General features: G+C 35.0%; 1 protein-coding gene across 1 annotated transcript in view; it reads right to left on the bottom strand.

The window, feature by feature from the left end:
- Positions 1-22,216, bottom strand: part of LOC122042905 (inositol hexakisphosphate and diphosphoinositol-pentakisphosphate kinase VIP2-like) — a 133,160-nt gene extending 110,944 nt beyond the window's left edge. The window contains exons 1-7 of the mRNA XM_042603297.1: positions 22,048-22,216; positions 21,870-21,929; positions 21,097-21,143; positions 20,875-20,958; positions 19,902-19,965; positions 18,009-18,162; positions 5,049-5,119 (exon numbers count right to left, since the gene is read on the bottom strand). Coding sequence (XP_042459231.1) covers positions 5,049-5,119; positions 18,009-18,162; positions 19,902-19,965; positions 20,875-20,958; positions 21,097-21,143; positions 21,870-21,929; positions 22,048-22,104 — 537 coding nt within the window. The 5' untranslated portion in view covers positions 22,105-22,216. The remainder of the gene's footprint in view (positions 1-5,048; positions 5,120-18,008; positions 18,163-19,901; positions 19,966-20,874; positions 20,959-21,096; positions 21,144-21,869; positions 21,930-22,047) is intronic.
- Between the last annotated feature and the right edge of the window lie 212 nt (positions 22,217-22,428).

The following is a 22,428-nucleotide window of genomic DNA, read 5'->3' as shown; positions in this document are numbered from 1 at the left end:
TATCAATTCTTTTTATCTCAAATAACATGATATCAAAGCAACTTCAAAATTAGGGATTCAAAATTAGGGTTCCATCTCCGCCTCTTCTACCTCTCACGTGTTTTCATCTTCGCGGCGCGTCACTACCTCACTGTCACCCATGTGCACGCACCTCCACCGACATACCACGACCTCCTCATCGGCACTTTCCGTCCCTCCTCTGTCCGCGCACGAAGTCGACTCCTACTTGTCACCGCACCAATCGCTGTTGTGCCTGGCCTTCCTCGGCGTACAACACACGAGGTACTCCTATGCTAACCCACCGTCGCATCGGGTGCCGGCTCTCCTTCCACGATGTCGTGGTCTCAAATTCCGACTGTCGAGCAGCCATCGCGTCAGTCCTATCCCCGGCGACCGCCACCGCTACTCTCTCAATACGCATCATTAGAAGCATCGCCAGTGTTGCTCAATCTTGGCCACCAGCATTCCTTGCCGCCAGCCTAAACTTGTCGCCCTAATTTCCTCAACTCGAGCAGCACCTAAGCGCGTGTGGATTTGTCTGTACTTGTTAGTTTAGATCTTCCTTCGAATTTTTCTCTTCTTTGATTTCCTTTGAGATAAAGTCTTATGGCTGCCAATAAGCCTTCTATTGTGATGAAAATGTTGTGCTTGTGATTGTCTAAAATCACGGACAACAAGCTAAATGGTTCGAACTATTTGGATTGGAGTAAGATTGTTCGTCTTTATCTATAAAGTATTGACAAAGATAGTCATTTGATTGATGACCCTCCTCAACATAATTCGAAGCTTAGAGAGGATGCTCTCTTGTTCCTTCGGATTCAGAATTGTATGATAGTGAGGTAATTGGTTTGATCAATCACGGTGAATTTGTAAAAGAACTAATGGATTGCTTGGAATTTCTGTACTTGAAAAAGAAAATCTCTCCTGCATGTATGACGTTTACAAAGCATTTTACCGTGTGGAAAAACAAAATCAACATCTGATCAATTATTTTATGGCATTCAAGAAGACATATAAGGAGCTTAATAAGTTGTTATCCTTTAGCCTAATGTGAAGGTTAAACAACACCAACGAGAGCAGATGGCTATCATGAGCTTCCTCACTGGCCTATATCCTGACTTTCTGTTAAGTCGCAGTTCTCTCTGGTTCTGAGGTCTTCTCTTTATAAGATGTATTTAGTCGTGTTCTCCGTACATAAAATACAGCACCCATTCCACTTAGTGGTGCTTTGGTGAGTCGCAATTCTAATTATATGTCTAGAAGATCAACCTGTCACAGTGGAAACAAAGGAGGTGGCTCACAAGACTTTGAAACTCGAAGGCCAAATTCGGGTGCATTATATACAACTACTGTCGTAAGCCAGGTCATACGAAGTTTGAGTATAGAAAGCTTAAGTATAAAAATCAGCAAAAACACTTAACCCATATTGCATCCACTAATGATACTAATGATGCTCCTAATTCGGGTGTATTATGTGCAACTACTGTCGTAAGCCAGGTCATACAAAGTTTGAGTATAGAAAGCTTAAGTATAAAAATCAGCAAAAACACTTGGCCCATATTGTATCCACTAATGATGCCCCTGATAAATCAGTCCTTATCTCTGCAAATGAATTTGCCAAGTTCTCAAAGTATCAAGAATCACTCAAGTCTTCATCTCCCTCGGTCACTGCTATTGTTGATTCAAGTAAATAAACCTCATGTCTTCTTTCTTTATCCTCCAAATGGGTCATTGATTCTAATGTCATGGATCATATGACAAGTAATTCTAGTCTCTTTTCTACTTACTTTTCAATCCAAAGCTAACACTCCTACCATTACTTTAGCTAATGGGTCTCCATCTTGTGTTTGTGGGTCTAGCGCTATCAATCCTACCCGTTTGCTTCCTCTATCCTCGGTCTTACATTTACTGAATTTATCCTTTAATTTGCTCTATGTGACATCAATTAACTCGTAATCTTAACTATTGCATCTCATGTTTTCTTGATCACTACTTATTTCAGAATCTTTTGGCGAAGAAGATTATTGGTAAAGGACATGAGTCTGGAGGCCTCTATATTCTTGACACACCACTCTCAAATTCTTTTGCTTGTTCGAGTGTCACTTCTCATTTTGAGACTCATGGTAGGTTAGGACAACCATCTCTTCCTTTGCTCAAAAAGCTTTGTCCACAATATGGCAAAATGTCTTTATTAGATTGTGAGTCGTGTTAGTTTGCAAAATATCACCGTCTTAGTTCGAGTCCTAGAGTAAATAAATGTGCTACTATTCCTTTTGAATTAGTTCATTCTGATATTTAGGGTCTTTCCGTCTTTGTCTTATTTTGTTTAAACCTGGTTTCAGGTATTTTGTTACTTTTGTGGATGATTATTCTCGCATAATGTGGTTATATTTAATGAAAAATCGTTCTGAGTTATTTTCTCTGTTTTGTGTGTTTTGTGCTGAGATGTACTTTGCGAAGTGATAACGCCAAGGAATATACGTCTAGTTTATCCCAATCTTATATGGGTCAGAATGGTATACTTCCTCTTATGTTGATACTCCATCCCCAAATAGTGTGGTTGAATATAAAAACAGACATCTTCTTGAAACTGCATGGGCCCTTTTATTTCAAATCAATATTCCTAAACCTTTTTGGGCTGATACAGTTTCTACAGCATATTTCCTCATTAACCGTATGACATTCTCTATCTACATGGTGAAATCCCTTACAAAATCCTTTTCCCAATAAGTCGTTTCCTATTAACCCTAGGATATTCGGTAGCACTTGTTTTGTTCGGGATGTTCATCCACATGTTACTAAATTAAATCCCAAATCTTTGAAGTGTATCTTCCTTGGTTATTCTTTGTCTTCAGAAAAGTTATAGATGTTATTGTCCTAGTATTAACAAATAACTTATCTAAATTAATATTACCTTCATGGAAGATTATAGGTGTTATTTCCCGTCCTCACCTATTCCGACTATTCAAAGGGAGGATTATGATTTGTTAGTGTATTCTATCACATCCTCCGCACTCGTCACAGAACCAACTACTATCAAGCCTCCTATTCTTCAAGTCTACACAAGGCGTCAACCTCTTAATTCATGTCCTGCATCTACTAGTTCATCATCAGATCCTGGTTTTGTTACTCGAGGGAGTCAGGGGGAGTGTGTCATCTTCGAAAATCTTTATTTGGTTTAAAATAGAGTCCTCGTGCTTGGTTTGGAAAATTTAGTCAAGTTGTTAAAAAATTACCACTTCGTCATCAGATCCTGGTTTTGTTGCAGGGTCAGGGCGAGTTTGTCATCTTCAAAAATCTTTATATTGTTTAAAACAGAGTTCTCATGCTTGGTTTGAAAAATTTAGTTAGATTGTTGAAAAATTTAGTATGATGAAAAGCAAGTCTGACCATCTTGCATTCTACAAGCAGTCAAAAGCTAGTATCATTCTGTTATTTGTGTATGTGGATAATATTGTTATCACTAAAAGTGATACTACGGGAATCTCATCTCTTAAATCTTTCATTCATACTCAGTTTCACGAAAGACTTGGGGGTGCTAAATTATAGATTCGGGGGTGCTAAAGTATTTCTTAGGTGTTGAAGTTAGAGGAGTAAAACATGTATATTTCTATCTCAAAGAAAATATGTCCTCGACCTATTAACTTAGACAAGAAAATTAGGGGGCAAAGCCTTGTAGTGCTCTAAGGACTCAGAACATGCACCTCGGAGGAGATAGGGAACAAATATAAACATCTTGAGAGAGATCAAAGGTTGGTTGGGAAGTTGAATTACTCTAGATATTGCATATTCAATTAGCGTTGTCAGTCAGTTTATGTCATCTCCAACTGTTCATCATTGGCAGTGTTAGAGTAACTTTTGTGTTACTTAAAGGGAGCACTGGGACAAAATATCGTATACGTAAATCATGGGCACACTCATATTGAATGTTTTTTAGATACAGGTTGGGCAGGTTCCAAAATGGATAGAAGATCTACTTCAGGTTATTATATCTTTGTCGGAGGAAATTTAGTCTCATGAAAAAATAAGAAGTAAAATGTTGTGTCACAATCCAGTGCAAAGTCCGAATATAGGGCTATGGTGTGTGAGATAATGTGGATATATCAACTCTTGACTGAAGTAGGATATCAAATTTCAATACAGGCAAAACTATGGTGTAATAACCAAGTTGTTCTTCGTATTGCATTGAATCTTGTGTTTCATTAGCGAACTAAGCACATTGAAATTGATTATCATTTTGTTCGTGAGAAAATTCAACAAAGCTTGATTTATACGAGATATGTGAAGACTGGAGAACAATTAGGGGGGCATCTTCACAAAAGCTTTAAATGGGGTTCGAGTTGATTATCTTTGTAACAAGTTGGGTATGATTAATATCTATGCTCAAACTTAAGGAGTATTATCTATATATATTAGTTAGTATATCTGTCAATTAGCCTAATTATAGTTTCCTAATATAGATTCCTAGTTTGTAAATAAATATATCTCACTGTTCAATAAAGATTATCAATTCTTTTATCTCAAATAACAATATTCAAATTAAGGTTTGAATAATTCAAATTGAATTCAAATTGAAGTCATTTTAAATTATAGTTCGAATATGCTAGAATCAAGGTTCAAACAATTCGAATCAAACTCGAGCTCGAATTTTATTTTGAATCAAGCTCGAGCCAAAATTATTTGCATTTTCGAGCTTTGAATATCATATATATTTTTCAAGCTCGAACTCAAATATAAATATTTTCATGTTATTCAGCTCAATTCAATTTGATTGTACCCCAAGTTGTAACACCAATTCCACCCTATTCTCAAACAATTTGACTTTTTTCAACTTCGATAGACTCACTTGGATGACAATTTTTGATAAATGTATAAAACAACAGAAAAAGCAAAATAAACAAAAAATAAAAGGCAACTCGGTGTACAAAGCTCCCGTCAACACAGGTCCTAGGGTCAAACCACATTTGGTCTATTACGCATTCTACAAGAAGCTGTAAAAATAATTTAATGTTATTCAAACGAATACCTAATTTTATTCAAATGAATACCTTTCGGAATAATACTTTCATCCCACCGCCAGCAGAACTAGGATAGTAGATCATTATACTGTGATTGTCCCCTAGAGAAAATGAAACGAGAAGTTAGTATAAAATCATAAACTGACAGACAGATAGGGTAAAGAACATTGAGAAATTAACACAAGACGAAAAACCAGATGAGTAGATGGCACAAGTTACCATGTCATAAAGCACCATAAAGATTTTTCTCTTCTGATGAAAATTTTTAATAAATCACCTCAAATATAAGCATAAATATTAGGGTAGCTTTTCTGCTTTAAGTTTGGGTTTTATCATTGTACAGTTAGTTAAATGAACCAGCGGTTATCCTATCTACCATAAAATAGTCTTGAACTGACAGTGCAATTAGTCCCATTGAGCAAACGATAGCGCTATAAGCATCTTATGAAAGGGAAAAGCTTAGTATCATTAAACCCTAAAACTATTAGTTAAAAAAATGAAACAGTTAAATCCCATGGTGCATCAAACACAACAAAATAAGATAATCTACAAGCAAAGTTGAAAACCATTACATCATCTCTATGAGGGCTCCAATATCTAGGGGAAAAGAATTAAAAAAAAGGAAGTAAACTGTTCTTATTCAACAACATGAAAACTCCACATGTTTCATAGCTTCAAAAGAAACCTGTAAGTAATATATGCAAGTAACAAGTATAAATGCACATCACAATTATCATTTGCAATTATAGTTGGTTAAACAACCATAGATGTAAACAGATTGTAGTAGATCATTAATTTGGCAACTTCTGATAATAGTTCTTTAAAGGATTACGAACATTAAGTACATTCTAAGAGAGTTTTAGGTACATGATAAAATATTTTCTATAAAAAGATGTTATATCTTATAATGACATTTTTATATCCTTTTAAAGTATAAAAATATATATTTTTCACAAGTGATCTGTTGTGACTTTGGATTTATGATTGGGCAAAGGGTTTAAGTTAGGTATTGCTTGAAGAGCTCCTTGCTTGGCATGGATAAGGTGGCACGCCTAGTGATTTGAAGGAGCGAAGAGATTGAAGAAGGATGGTATGGGACATCTGAAGGAGTGCAAGATGAGAAGTATTGAGGTGGTGTTGGAGTTGCTCTAAAGCATTGACCAAGTGCGACCAGCTTAGCAGCTCGATGGCTTGAGCTTTGTTGAGACCAAAAAAGATTGCATGAGGTGCAACGAGGAACTACAGGATAAGGAGCGTCGAGGTAGTGAGACGACAATCGATGGAGGCGGCCTCCATAGGTGAATAGGTGAAAGATGGCACGTAGAGGATCTGTGGACTCGTGCACATCCGAGGAACTAAATGACCTGACGAAAAATAGCAAGGGGCAAAGTCAAGTTGTAATGGTAAGTCTTCATTGAGCAATGAGCTGAGAGTCGAGTGACGTCTATCCATGGGAATGAGGGTAGAACTCAACATAGACGTTAATATAGATGAACTAACCCTAGAAAGCCATAGTCATGGTTACCAATCGACTACTATTAGAGACGAGTCGACTAGTAACTGAGAAATTGAATACACTAAGTTGATTCTAGATTTGACTAATGATGAATATTAAACTAATGGAGCAGTCAACTGGAGCAATTGATTGAGCTCGTGGAGCTAATGACAAAATGGATCTATTCGTGGCTAAGTCGATTGGGCAATCGACCGATGGCATCAATTGACTATCAGTAAGTTTTCAATCAACTAAAGGGTCACGTGGAAAGCAAAACAGAGTTGTTACAGTCTTATAACAATTGGGTCATGAGAAGCAATCAATTGATTGCAGTTGACTGCTGAGCGGCAGACAACAAGAGGCATTCGAAGATTGAAGGCTATAAAAGGAGAGTTAGTTGGAGGCTTGAAGGCTAGTGAAAAAAATGGTTAAGTCTTGTTAGAGCTTCTCCTGTGCGCCAAAAGCTTTCTTTTGTTTGATTGTAAAAGGTTTTTCTTCAAGGAGGAACGATAATGACTTTCTGAAAGTGATGCACTGACAGATCATAGGTCGTGTAGTAGAAACTTGAGACTACCAAACCACATTAAATAATGTGTTTATGATTGTAAGTGTTTAATTGCATGTTTATTTCGTCGACAATCTAATTCTCCAACAATTCTACCCTTTTACATATAAAAATATTACTATTAGATGAAAATATTTTAGCTTCGTTATTGATTTACTACACTAATGTTTTCTAACTTTAGGTTCCATTTTTATGTATTTTTAATGTTTTATGCAGGTTGCAAATGCAATAGTATCTAGAGCTTTCACAGTCAGCATCTTGTAGGCCATTTGCTAGAAATCTGATGCCTGAAAATAAGTGATTTCCTGCAAATGATGTGCATGACTGTCCTTTCATTTTCATACACGTATACCTGACCAGTTCCTTTGCTCTGTGTATATGCTTCTGTTTATAAACGTCATATTAGCCTTTAACCCCTTCCACTTAATAATAGTGTTTCTCAGCAACTAACCAATTTCTATCCACATATTCATTTCCAAGCAACAGATAATCCTTCTATTAACAATTGTCCCATCAACCTTATCCCCCTTCTAATTCACTGTTGTACTTTTAGACCAACCTGCTCCTTTGTTTTGTAGAGTCATGAATTGCATCAAGAGCTTTGAATAAATATTTCTGAGTAATAAAAGGAATAAGAAGAAATTGGAGCAAACACGACACAGTCACCCAATTGCAAGTGATCGGTATAGAACCACCTGCAGCATACCTCCTACTAGGCCAATGTCTAATGCTTTAAATGTTGGATTATTATAACAACAACAACCAAGCATTATCCTACTAGGTGGGTCGGCTATATGGATCATTTTACGCTATTAGGCTCTATCTCCTATTGTATCATCATCTATACTTAAATAAATTTTATCTTGTTTTATTGTTGTTAACCAAATCTTTTTTGGTCTACCACTTCCTCGTTTGATATGTGTGTTTGTCATAGTTTCACGTCGCCTAACTGGAGCATTTATTGATCGTCTAAGTAGATGTCTGTATCATCTTAAACGTGTCTCTCAGAGTTTTCCCTCAATAGATGCAACTCTGACTTTCTCTCTAATGCTCTCATTTCTTATTATATTCATCCTTGTATGTCCACACATCCACCTTAACATCCTCATCTCTGCAACTCTCATCTTTTGCTCATATGCTCGAGTCATAGCTCAACATTCAGTGTCATATAACATAGCATGTCTAACTGCAATTTGTAAAACTTTCCTTTAAGTTTTAGAGGTACGATCACCTAAAACACCTTACACTCTTCTCCATTTTAACCATCCTGCTAGTATTCTATGTCCGGCAGCTCTCTCAATCTCTCATCATTTTGCAAAAATGATCCTAAATATTTAAAGCTCTCGATTCCGGGTAACTCATCATCTCCTATCTTAACAATTGTCTCATTATGTCTAATATTGCTAAACTTAAATTTCATATATTCTGTCTTTATTCTACTAACTTCTAGTGTTTTCTACCAAAATTCTAGTTTAGCATTTACTTATTCACGTGTTTCATCTACCAAATAATATCATCTGCAAACAGCATGTACCATGGTACTATATCTTGAATGTGTGTAGTGAGTTTGTTAATAATTAGTATAAAAAGATAGAGACTTAGAACTGATCCTTGATATAACTCTATCATTATTGGATATGCTTCAATTACTCCGTCAAAAATCTTTAGTCGTTACATCCTTGCAGATATCCTTAATTAGTTCAATATATGTTACGCTAACACCTCTCTTTTCTAGAATTCTCCATATAATTTCTCTTGGGACTCCCGAAATTTTTTAATTAGTTATCTAAGAACATGTATAGCCTCTATTGTCGACCTTCCCGGCATTAACCCAAATTGATTTTCGGTCACCATGGTCTCTTTCCTTCTATTACTTTTTTCTAAAGTTTCATGGTATGACTCATTAATTTACTACCTCTATAATTTGCACAATTTTATACGTCTCCCTTATTCTTATATAAGGGAACTAGAGTACTTACCCTCCATTAATCAAGCATTTTTTTCGCTTTCAGTATCATGTTAAATAATTTTGTAAGTCATTCAATACATTGTTTCCATATGATCTGGTCCAATGGTTTTTCCATTGTGCATCTCATTTAAAGCTTGTTCTACTTTTGAAGTTTGAATTCTACAATAAAAAATTAAATTTCTATACTCGACCTACTATAATTACCTAAGTTAAGTTGATCACCTAAACCTTCATTAAAAAGTTGATAAAAATACCTCTTCCACCGCTCTTTTATTTCTCCATTATTTACTAGTACTCTATTACATTCATTTTTAATACATTTTATTTAGATAAGATCTTTTGTCTTCACTTTAGTTATTCTATAAATGTCTCTCTCCCCTTCTTTTGTATCCAATTTTTGATATAATCATTCAAAAGTTTCATTCTTTGCTTCATTAACTACTTTCTTAGCCTCTTTTGTATATTTTTTAAAATTTTTCTCGTTCTTACAAATATATAATTCTTTATAAGCGATTCGTTTTTCCTTCACTTTCTCTTGTACTTTCTTATTCCACCACCAAACTTTCTTATTTAGTGGTGCATGTCTCTTTAACTCACTGAATACACTCTTAACTACTATTTTCAACTTTAATATCATCTTATCCAATGTCGTATTACAGTCGTCATATATTTTACCTAATACTTGTACTCCTACCTTCTCCTTAATATACTTTACTTCTCATCCTTTAACTTCCACCACTTAATTCTAGGAGTTATATATATTTTCTTTCTATTGATATTATGCTTGAGGTGTATATCCAACACTACTAACCTATGTTAGGTAGTTAAGCTTTCTCTAGGGATAACCTTGCAATCGTTATAAATCTTTCTATCCTTCTTCCTAACCATAAGAAAATCAATTTGTGATTTATTATTCTCACTTTTGAACATGACTAAGTGTTCTTCTTTCTTAAAAAATGTATTAGCTAATATAAGGTCATATGTTATCGCAAAAACTAATATAGTTTTCCTTTCTTCATTTCTCGTTCCAAACCCATAACCCCATGTACCCTCTCATATTCCTCATTTTTCACTCTGACATTCCCGTTTAGATCACTTCTTATTAAAATCATTTCATTTGACGAAATATTTTGTAATACTTCATCTAAGTCGTCCCAAAACCTTGATTTGGTAGTTTCATCTAAACCTACTTGCGGTGCATATATGCTAACTATGTTATAATTTCTTTTGTCACTATTATCTTAAAGGCCATAATTCAACCCTCTTTTCTAACTACTTCTACAACCTCATTTTTTAATGAACTATCTACAACAATACTCACACCCAAGGTTTAAAATTTTGACATGTGCCGAAGTTTCGGTCTCAGACCGGAACGATACGGTATCAGTATCGTATTGTGTCATGCAGATACGGTTTCAGTATCTTTTTATTTATATATACAATAATTATAAGATAAATATGTTTATGGTATGTATAAAAATAAGTTGTATATTGATTTTGTATAAGTTCTCAATTATTGAATAACTTAATATTGTTAGAAATAATTAAATATAATTTTCATTAAATAAAATTGATCTATCAATAACTTAATTAAATAAAATTTTCATTAAATAAAATTGATCTATTAATAACTTAATTAAAATTGATCTATCTATAATAATAAGTATATAAATTAATAAAAAGATATATAATAATTATATAAATTAACTATTTATTCATTTAATTAATTATTAATTAAATAATATATATTTTAAATAGTAAATAAATATTAAGTAAAAAAAATATAAAATAATCTAAATCATTAGAATTTTTTTAAAAAATTTAGATTTTTTTTTTAATTTAGAATTTTTAAATAATTTTTTAAATGAAATTTAAAATAATACAAAATAATAAAAAAATATTAGAATATAAATAGAATTATTATATTTTTTAAAAATTTTAAATGAAATTTAAAATATTAAAAAAATAGAATATTAATTAATAAAATTTATTAAATTTATTTTAATTTTAAATATATTTTTTATATATTTTATTAGGATAATTTAATTAGGATTTATAAAAGTATATTCGAAATATCACACTTACCTTAGGAATTGTTTAAATTAATTAAATAAATAATAATAATAAGAACCCGACGCGAGGCGAGACGGATCGCGAGGGAGGATGAGGATGCTTCCGACAGCACGGAAAGCATCGCCAGACGCGTCTGCCAGCAACGGAGACGTCACCGGTCGGTGTTGAAGGCGTCGTCGGACGCTTCCATTGGTGCCAAAGTCGTCCCGCGATGCCTTCAGCGCTGCGGGAGGCGTCCCGCGCCGAAGGCGTCACGGGACACTTCTAACTCCTCCGAAAGCATCCCGACTCTTTCGGCATCACCAGAGGCGTCCCGCAACTCCTCCGGTCCCGCAACGCCTCTGGTGCCAATTTCGGTCGCCCGGCGGAACAGTAAAAATTGTCCGTGTCGGGCGGCACGGAACGACATTTCATTCCCTGCTCACATCATTTCTTGCTTTACTCTTTCCTCCAAAACTTAAAACCCGAGTTCTCTATCATCCTTGTCTTCTCGCCTATACATTTTGTCTCTTTTACATACAAAATACTAATTTTTCTCCTAATCATCGTATCTATTACCTCCATTGATTTTGAGGGTTCCTATATTTCATATTTCAAATCTTAGACTATTAGTTTTCTTATCATATTTGTTCTTATCCAACCTATGGTATGAGAACTCTTGCTTATTTAACACTGCTGATACCTTACAATCGGACCCTGCAATGCGAACTCTTGCATATTTAGCACTACACCCGAGTTCTAGAGATGTAGCAGTCCTTGCCGAGACATTACAGTCGGACCTGTAACGCGTTTCTTCATGGAAACAACCTAGCATTAGCATAATAGTTTAATGAATCCATTCATTGAACATTTTGTTATAGTTTTAATGCGGACCGACAACCTAATATAACCCTTCTCCTTTATCCAGGCTTAGGGCAGGCCATGACTGATTCATTATGGGCGGAGTTTAAATGTTGGATTACTATTCTAAAGAATATAAAAAGGGTAACCTCTCCCCACCCCAACTTCAACCTCATTCGTCTCTTCCTGAAGTTATCTCACAAACTTTTATAGATCTCTTTAATATTGTCAACTCTTGTTCAGCGGCAACGATATCATATGTAATTTATCTATGTCAAATTTACAACTGGTAAATTATAAAGAAGACTAAATGTTTTGATGAGAGGACTTAATCGATACAAAATAAAAAGAAACTCAATGCTATCCTCTTACTATCATATTTAATTTCATTGGTTGCATCCACAAGGAAATAAAACAATAGAAGAATGATATCAAGTATTTTCACTCTTATATTATTCCACTTAGAACAATTAACTAGATTATTTGTTAAATTAAAGAAGAGGTTAATTGAAAGATTAATTATTTATTTTCTTAGTTTTTATGTACATGTCAATAAGTTCATAATTCCAAAATCCATTTTCATAAGTCTAACCAAGAGAGTCAATTAACTTCAAAGTAGGGACTCAATTCCTCGAAATACAAAGCCCCTCCACCTCCACACATCACCCTCGCCCTATAGGTTATCTATGTTGGCATCAGCAAGGACACTAAGCCTTTGTCGTTTTTTCCCAATATCTTATTGCATAAGCTCAAAGATTTTGAGGATCGTAACCTCATCTTCTTCGATCAATGAAGCTTTAGTAGAAAAAACCCATCTTATTCTAAGATAATCAATGGCAATGGCAATGGCATTTGCATCCTGCCGTGACTATGATCTAAGATCCAGTGCAACTTGGTCTAATTGTGTCAGTAATGGCCACTTCCTCATCAAGTCTTTAACCGGCTCTGTGGCATCCCACAAAAGAGGTCTAAGATTTTAGGTAGGTATGTAACCTTGTCTTCTTTAATCATGCCACTTTGCATGCATCCTCATGCCTCATTTCTTACACCAACACCATCCTTGTCCCCTGCCTATGGTGATTTCATTGATTGCGTCAAGTATTCAAGTGCAGCCACCACCCTATGATATAGTCCAGGGCACAAGCCAAAACCCATATCCTGTGATGGTTGGCTTTGCCTAGCCCTTGTAGCATCACATCATCGCACATTGACCTTCCAAATCTTAATCACCGACTTATATCATCATCTTCAATCTTTTTCGTTATTTTAGAGATTTGCATGTCCATCTCCCTTTCTCTCAGATCCATTAAACAAATTGTCACTCCCTCTTCTCTCACCCCCAACCCACAAATCTAACTAAGATTCATTTAACCTCAAAGAAGGGAATTCAGTTCCTCAAAACCGCAAGCCCCATTGCTTCCATAACACCACCCTCTCCTCATGATGTTGTGCATCACCAAGGACACCAAGCCCTTCAACAATTTTGCATGTATCCTAGTATATAAGCTCGAAGATTTCAAAGAGGCCCAAAATCTCATTTTCTCCTCTCAACCCCATCTTATTATAGCAGTGTCATCTTCACCCTAAATCAACTAACATAGTTGGATCTATGCACCAGCGCATTGACCACCACGCAATTTGGTGTCACTGCATCACCTATGACCACTTTCTCATTAAGTCCTTAGCCGGCTCCACTTGCATCCCCTGCCAAGCTCTAAAATTTCAAGTAGGTCTATAACCTCGTCTTCTTCAATAATGGAACTTCGCATGCATCCCAATGCCTCATTGCTCAAAACACCAACACCATCTTTGTACTTTGCCCACCACCCTAGTGACAACTTCGTTGATTGGCTCAAGAGTTGCGACCACCATGTGGTATGAATGACACGACCACTTCCTTGTGATGGTTGGCTTTGCCTAGCCCCTCATCTTGCACAACTTTCCTCCTTTGTCACATATTCTAAACATATTTTCACTTCTACTTCTCTCAGCCCCTCATTCAGAAAGATTAATAAAATTATTCTAAATGTTTTATTTTTAAAATTTTCCCAACTATTCTGTGAGAATCAACGAGTCAATCCTATTTTCCTATTTTCTTAGACATTTTCCTAGCTATTCTCACTTCCACTACATCAAATATGCTTCGACCATACCACCCAGCATAGCACAAGATTCAAAACCATGCTTTAGCATCACCCAAACACTAAAATATATTGTACACAAAGCTATATTTACCATTTGCCGTGAAATATTCTCCTAGTTTTGTATATGAGAGATTAACTTCCTAATTGGTACTTTAAAATCTTAATAAATCACTTAAAATCAATAACTCTTCCGACCTACAATAATGAAGACAATGTCATTCACGATAACTACTTTACTTCTACTGCCATTAGATTATTGTAACAATCTGTCAATGAATGACTAACCAACAATATTTTGTAGTAATATTGCACATAATCTTTTGAAATATCATTTCATAAGTTCAACCACACAGCGGAGTTAACATCTTTTAGTGAAACGAGAACTAGTGTGGAAACTTTCTTTTGAAACAATTTCACATTAGTTAATTTTGACATGCAAAAGGAACATGCAAATGGCCTAGACATCTAGAAGGATGCATTGGAACCCTCAAAATTGTAGATAAAGCTAGAAGATTTTGTGACTAGAGAGATTGTATAAGAACTCTGAACAAGAACAAGATGTATTAATGCTCTTGAGAGCCTTTCAAAAAATCAAGGTCTACCTAGGCTAATATTGCACATATCTTTTTTATACATTCTTACACTATAAGGATGAGCCTTGTGCTTGGTTAACATCATTGTTGAAATATTATCTACCTTCTTTCTCAACCTTCCCCTCCCTAACCTCTCAACCAACATCCTTCCTATTTCCCCTCCCTCTTTCCCCCTCTTCTCTAATCTACTTCTCTAAATCTCTTCTAATACTTCTCTTTCCCTCATTAGTTCTACTTCACATTTGCTCCTTCAATTGTCATTGTGACTCTAACATCCAAAAAAAACATTCAAAATCTCGAACTGTGTCAATGTTTCAGTCTTTGGATGGAATAATACTATTCCAATATCATGTTGACATTCCAATGTACGGTGTCAATAGTGAATTGGTGGTGGAAGGATGAAGGAGACGAAAAAAAATAAGACACCTATAGACTTAAATTCAAACTTTATATTCCATTTGAAATGCGACAATACTAACATTATTTTGTATGGAGATAAACTACCCAAAAAAAATATTATTTCAATTCATCTTGACCTATGTTGTAGCATGCTAAGCTAGCCAAATGTTGGCATGAAAGGATTCTCATTGACATGATTGACAAAACAATGCAAGAGACATTGTTTGTGCGAGTATCTATTAAGACCGCTAGGGTTGAGCTAGAGGGGGTGAATAGCATTCGTAACCTAGTGACCTACAAGTGATGATTTATGTTCTTTCTATGAACTAGCAAGGTCATATAAAAAAACAAGCAATCAACCCTTACAATCATAAACACATGGGTGTTTACGTGGTTTGGCAATCCCTTGAACTTCTGCTTCACGGCCTACGATCTATTGGTAAATCACTACCAAAAAGCCAATATCTTCCAACTATTGAAGAGAAATCTCTTACAAGCATAAGGATTACAATAAAATACAAAGAGGAGGCTCCGAGAAATACAAGGTTTCTAATCAGTTTAATCAACACTATTTCGCCAACCTTAAAGTCACTCCAAAGCCCTCCTTTTATAGCCTCAAACCCTTTGCAAATATCTGATCAGCAGCCAACCAATTGATCAATTTGCACCCATCGGTCAAACAAAACAACTAATAACTTACCATCAATCCCAGTTTGAAATCTCATATGAGAAATGGTCGAAACATACCGTTCTTGTAAATCACCAAAACTTAATATTACTCGGCATCAAGGTTCAAAATCTTGAATTGTGTCGTAATTTCGATCTTTGACCGAAAAGATATTGTTCCAGTACCATACCGGTATGATGTTCTAATATATAGTGTCAATGATAGATTGGAGGTCGAAGGAGGAAGGAGATAAAACAAAAAAGACATTATCTGTGCTGATGAGTGGTATCGAATTTCGGTAATTTACCGAAATATTTCGACTGTTCGCCAAGCATGGTACAAGATTTAAAATGATGCTCGGCACAGACTTCATATGCTTCACCTCCTTCTTTTAACTCTAATTCATTACTGGCACCATGCAATGAAACATAAGCACAATACTATTGTTTTAATCAAAAATCAAAATTTTGGCATGGCTAGAGATTTTGAACTTTGTTATCAATTGATTGACGTGTCATTAGTCGATTACTCAATCAATTGGTCCAAAAATAGAATAATTCTGTTTGTAAGTTCCTCAGGCTAAGTTAACCGTAAGTAGATTGGATTCAACATTAATTGAATGATCTAAACCACAAACCTCAACCAACCACAACTTTGGAATTTTAGTTCATGAGTTGACTATCTATTGCCTTAGTCAACTCAATCACAAGTGGATTGGATTCCACAACGATCAAATGGTCAAACCATGAATTACTTTAGAGTATTGCGTTTCTAAGCCATGAATCAACTAATCTTTAATACCAATCGACTAACAACCTGACTATGACCATCTCTAAGGCCGAGTCCGCCTACATTGAATTTTACCCTTGCCCCATTGCGTAGTCACAGTTCACCTGAGTCTTACAATCGCAACTTGACTTCACCCCTTAGCGATCTCCCGTCAACTTACTCGGTCCCTCAAATGCACACAAGCCCTCGACCCCTCCATATGCCATCCTTCACCTCTTGGACTACATAATTCGCCTCAATTGACTATCATCTTCACTAACTTGATGCTCCTCATCCTACAATCCATCAATTTGCTTCATGCAACATAACTTCAATTTTCCTCATCTTGCAGTCCCTAAGATGTTATATACTATTCTTCTATGATCTCTTCGGACCTCCAAGTGACTAGCATGCCACCTTAGCCATGCCAAGTCGACATCCATACACTCAACCTCGTCAAGCCACAAGCACTCCAAGCTCCATGTGCATTTCTAAAAATACCTATACAATCAAATATACATATTAAATACAACATTAAATCTTAACTTAAACTCTTTGTCAAATATCAAAACTCAAGGTCACACCTGACTACTTGAAGTGTGATTGCACCACCACTATCGAGTTTCAGTAATTTATCGAAACAATATATTTTGACCATTTCATATATTATTGTCATGCAACCAACAAGTTACACTAATATGATTGAGGATGTCAATTGGGATTTATAATGCAAAACCCCATAAGAGTCTGTATCTATCGAGGATGTCAATTGGGATGTATAATGCAAAAACCCATAAGAGTCAGTATCTATCAACATGCATAGTGGTGTTCTTTCATCTTGTCGGTTGTTTCTAGTTCAGAATTTGTTGTAGTCATCATTAAATCACCATCAGTTTCAAACAACTGTATGGCTGCACAAAAAATATATAAGCATTAACTAACAAACTAAATCCCAGTTCAAGCTAATCTCAAGTCCATCCACATAGTCAATCACTCCTAATTAGAGCAGACCAAATGCCTCTTGCAGGAGCAACAATTAATGATGGCCATGATCAGTGTTGCTCAAGGGAAAATGAAGAAAAGAGGAAGTCGATATTACCAAATACAATTGGAAGTATTTTGTTCTAGAACAATGCCTGTATTGAATTTAGAGGGACTCTATAAAGAATAAAAACATCAACTCAGAGGTGATAAATGGAGAAACCATTAGACAATATTAAGGAACATGTCTCTCATAGAAAACCAATTAGATATTTAGATGGGCATTCCAATACTTTTATTTCAAGTGAATTTATTCCAAATGTCCAATCATTCAAAAGAAATTTCCCAGATCACACTATTAAGATAGCTAGAATAGAAATTTGACACTGAATGAGATGTAGCAAACAGAATAATAATTGAATAATCTGAAAATGTTATCTTCAGTAAATTAAATATAGTCTTTATAACTATAAGAAATTATTAGAAGGAAGCTTACCGTCAACAGGTTTCTCAACAAAAGGTTTCCAAAAACGCTTCCCATGAACTTCAACATAGTCTTCATGCTCAACAAAGGAGTATAACTCTTGATATGGATACTCTCTATTTACAAGAGCATACTTTGGAACTGGAATTCCAAACAACTCAAGGCGCTAAACAAGAAAATCACCACAGAAAACATAAGGTATATCTTAAAATGCATATGTAGTCATTAATTAAGAATCAGTCAAATTCATTGTAACCAATTCAAATTCTTATAACAATAATAAAAACATATTTCTTAAACTACACAATAGGCGAAACATACAGAGTTTATGCAATAGCTTCTAAAATTGATCTGTCCAATTGGTTCATCATCACCATCCCGTGTTTGCCCAAATTATTTGGAGTTGGTTACATGAATCTCATCCCTTCATTGAGCTTTATGCACTTAGTAATATTCAAACCATTAAATCATTCTTTATGGCCATAAATATTTTTTCTCCCTTTACCCTTTATATCTTCCACCCCAACTACATTCCCCAACTACATTCTTTTATTAGAAAATTTATAGGTTGCTTTTGAATATTTTATATGTCTACACAAACTCAATTTTTTTTCTCTCATATTATCACCAATTGGAGCTATACCTAATTTCTCAAACTACACTTTATATAATCAATTAATTTTAATTCTATTATTATGTACAAGTGAACCTATTCCTTGCTTTAGATAGCTCACTAGAAATCAAAGATTTGCAACTAAATGTTAAATCAAATATGAACCAAGTCTAACCTCTTTTTTATTTTAAACAACTTAAACTTCATCAATGTTTTATATCATTTATCCCGAATCTATTTCAATTCTCACTGCCCCATTTGTTAAATTAAACATACACTAGCTAAGTCATTTTCTGCACATTAAGTTGGTTTGAACTACTAAACACTCTGTAGAGTCAATTGGAGTTTTAAAGGAAACTGTGATTACTTATGTCCATGAATATGCAATGCGCAGGTGCATATGCAGCCACATATATTTTTTGAACATGAACATGGCTATAAAGTAAATAACTGAAATGCTAGTTCTTAGAGTTCAAAACTAAAGTTGTAATTCTAAGAGCGTTGGAGATATTGGTGGTGGTGTGATAAATCATAAAAAACAATTTATTTAAAAATGTGATATTTAAAAAGGAGAAATTGAAACATGAAGAAATTCTAATGGGAAATAGATATTTTTATCCATTGCTAAATACAAGGAAATAATTATAGATATTTAGATATTACCAAATTCAAATATATAAAAGGTGACAAACCTAAATAAGTTTGATTTTTTGGCTCAACCTTTATAGAAGTACATTGTAAGCTACAACCTTTTTACATTTGGAAACAATTTTGTCCATGTCACTCTTTATTAAAAAAAAAAGTGATAAAAATGTTGAATTATCCTAATCGACACAGCATGTGTTATGAGTGAAGTAGCAAAAGAAAACTAATGTTACATACTTTACTCTTTCATCCACTTCTCTCAGCAACGCTTGCAGGAAAAGAATAAGAAACCTATGGTTGACTAACCTTCTTAATCGACATAAGAATTCCTCCTAGATTCTCCAATGATTCATCATCCATGGACTCAATCTCAAGCCAAAACACTAGATATATGTGGATAATTATCTAATGTCTAGGGGGAAATGTCTTATGCACCTCTTGGGTTAAGGTATTGTGCCGCATGATGATATTAGTGAAGTATAGAAAATTTCCCCCCTTAAATGACAGAAAACTAGTTCTTCGTAATTGATACCATGTTTAATGGAATATGAGTGTATGTCACATGAACAAAAAGAAGATTCTAGAAAAAGAAAGCAGCAGAACAGGAGCTAGTCTATGAGACATTGAATCTCCTTTCAAAAACATACCTCGTAAACCTTCCTCCGATCATGCAATAGATGTTGAGGTTCTAGTTCATTGACCAAAAAGGGCCTGACAAGCAAAAGGTATGACCAAGATTCTTTTTGAAAAAGTTCAAAACGTGGTCAAATAATACGGAATGCAGAACTTTAATTACTTGATTAGACAGTACATATTCTCAACTTTTATTTAAATCATGCAAAAAGTTTTCAATCACTCACTAATACAGATGATATTCTTTAGCTAATTGTAACTCAGTGGCTACCAACTCTTAGCATATGATGGCACCAAAGCCAAAGTGTTTATGATCAGTTTCATAAATCCAAGTGTCCATTTTTCCTTGACATCTAGGGACTACCATTAGTTCTAGAACTATTTAGTCAATCAACAATGATTTGATCCACAGAAAAATATTAAATATACTCTATAATCTAGGATTTTCTAAGATTTTAAAAATAATTCTTCTACCAAAATTTTAAGCATAAAACTTCCTATTCTACCAGTTTCTGCTTTGCAGAGTGACAAGTAACATAAGTGGCCGAGCATGTGAAAACTCAATGGCATTTACTTTCATAGTGAAACATATTCTTCTGTCTTCCTTTCCTCTCAATGTCAAGTTCTATCATAAGGGCCAACAAAGGTATTTAATATCATAAATAATTATATGAGACTTACCTATAAAAGCTACCAGCATAAAAACAGTTAACGAGCAAAAAATTTCAGTTGAAATACTATGAATTTGTTGATAGGAAATAATGAAAGATCATCTTTCACCAAAAAAATGAAAGATCATCTGCAGTAGTTATAGCAAAGTAAGAAAAAGATGTCAAAGAATAACTACACTGAACCAAACCATCCAACAACTATCAAAAAGTTCTGTTACATGCATAGTGTAAAGGTGTTTATTCAAAGATGAAAATCATTAGTCCTTGATTTAATATGAATTTCTGTCAACGATAGCAATCCAAAAAGAAATCTCACTTCCTCAATGCAGCATAAGTCTGAGCTTTTTTCAAAGGAAAGCCAGTGGAGTAGAAAGCAATTAAGCAATCACAAATCGGCCAGCTGAAATTCCACATAAGAACAATATAGCAAAAAACAATTAGAAATATGTTGTCCCCTAACAAAAAACATAACCACGTGTTAAAATTACAGCTTGCCAATTTATCTAGTAAACTAAATCTTCAGTTAACTGTGACATACCTCTCCACTGGATCCTCTAGAATAACCTTGTCACCAAAATTTATTATCTGCACAAGAAAAACATATCCAATTAATTCCAGTAAGAACTAATTAATTCTAATGATATGTGGCATAGGACTAACCAACAGCATGCATCCCAAATGAAAGCATATCAAACCGCAGTTGTAATTTTAATAATGGATTTTTTACTCATGGGCTAATTTCCAGAAAATGGGCAAATCTCAAGTGACAATAATGCCTAGACTCAATAAATGACAAATAGGGTAAAGCAAACATGGTTGTGGTCCTCCTTTATGAAACTGATGTAAAGTTTTAAAAAAAAAAGTGCAAACACTCTTTCATAGAAGATCTGAAATGATTTAAACGATGTCAATGCCAATGCAAATACAGCTGACAGTGAGGACTATATTGAATACACGTGGTACACGTGAAACCTATACTCTTATAACTCTAATAATCAAGAAAGAGAACAAAATAGCATTCAGGGATCGGATCACATCATATTAGTAGAAAGAGAACATTCACACAACCATTCTTGTAAGAAATAATGCATATTCTGATGAAAGATCATATGAAGACATTGTCGCACGCAAAAGCAATGGGTTGTCTTCTGTTTGACGCGCATGGTCTGCGTGTAGCTTTATTTGTAAAGAAAAAAAAGAAAACTACTATCTGGCCATTCATCAAGATCTTTGATTCGAGCGACTCCAGCCAATAACACTAAGCATATATCAAGATCATTGAAATGGAAACAGAAATCAACATAGAAGTACCTCAAATTCTCCAAACGCCTCCAACCTTTCCAGTATCTTGCGCATAGGCGACGAGGTCGCCTACCAATCAAGAAGTCGAATAAAACGAATCAAGTTTTTTTCCGCAAGAATCCAACGAAATCATTCAAATAACACGACCACGAATCAAAAGAAACAAATCGGAACACGAGCACTCCACCTTCTTTTCCATAACGCAGACGCCAACCTTGATTCGCTTCGTCGCATTCCCTGCCATTGCCACGAACGCCTATCCTTCCCTGGGTCGCTTTGGCGAGATTTAAAGAACGTGATCCGGGCGCTCTTTTCGCAACTTTCTTGTGATCTCGTCAAAAAAGACCGAAATGTATAGGACAGGAGATCATCGGCCTGTAGCGACAATAAAAAGGTAAAATGAAAATGAGCGGCGGATGAAAGTGGTTCGTGGAGATGGATAACTTGCTGTCTTGTAGGGTGGGACCAGCAAACGGATTCAGGAATATTCTAAATGTGCTTTTAATTCGAGCGGTTCGTGGAGATGGCATACGGAACATCTTCGTGAGTATTCTGAATGTGCTTTAAT

The sequence above is a fragment of the Zingiber officinale genome, chromosome 2A, assembly GCF_018446385.1.
Source record: "Zingiber officinale cultivar Zhangliang chromosome 2A, Zo_v1.1, whole genome shotgun sequence".
Lineage (NCBI taxonomy): Eukaryota > Viridiplantae > Streptophyta > Magnoliopsida > Zingiberales > Zingiberaceae > Zingiber > Zingiber officinale.
The sequence above is the reverse complement of the archived record's forward strand: the minus strand, read 5'-3'. Positions and strand labels throughout refer to the sequence as shown.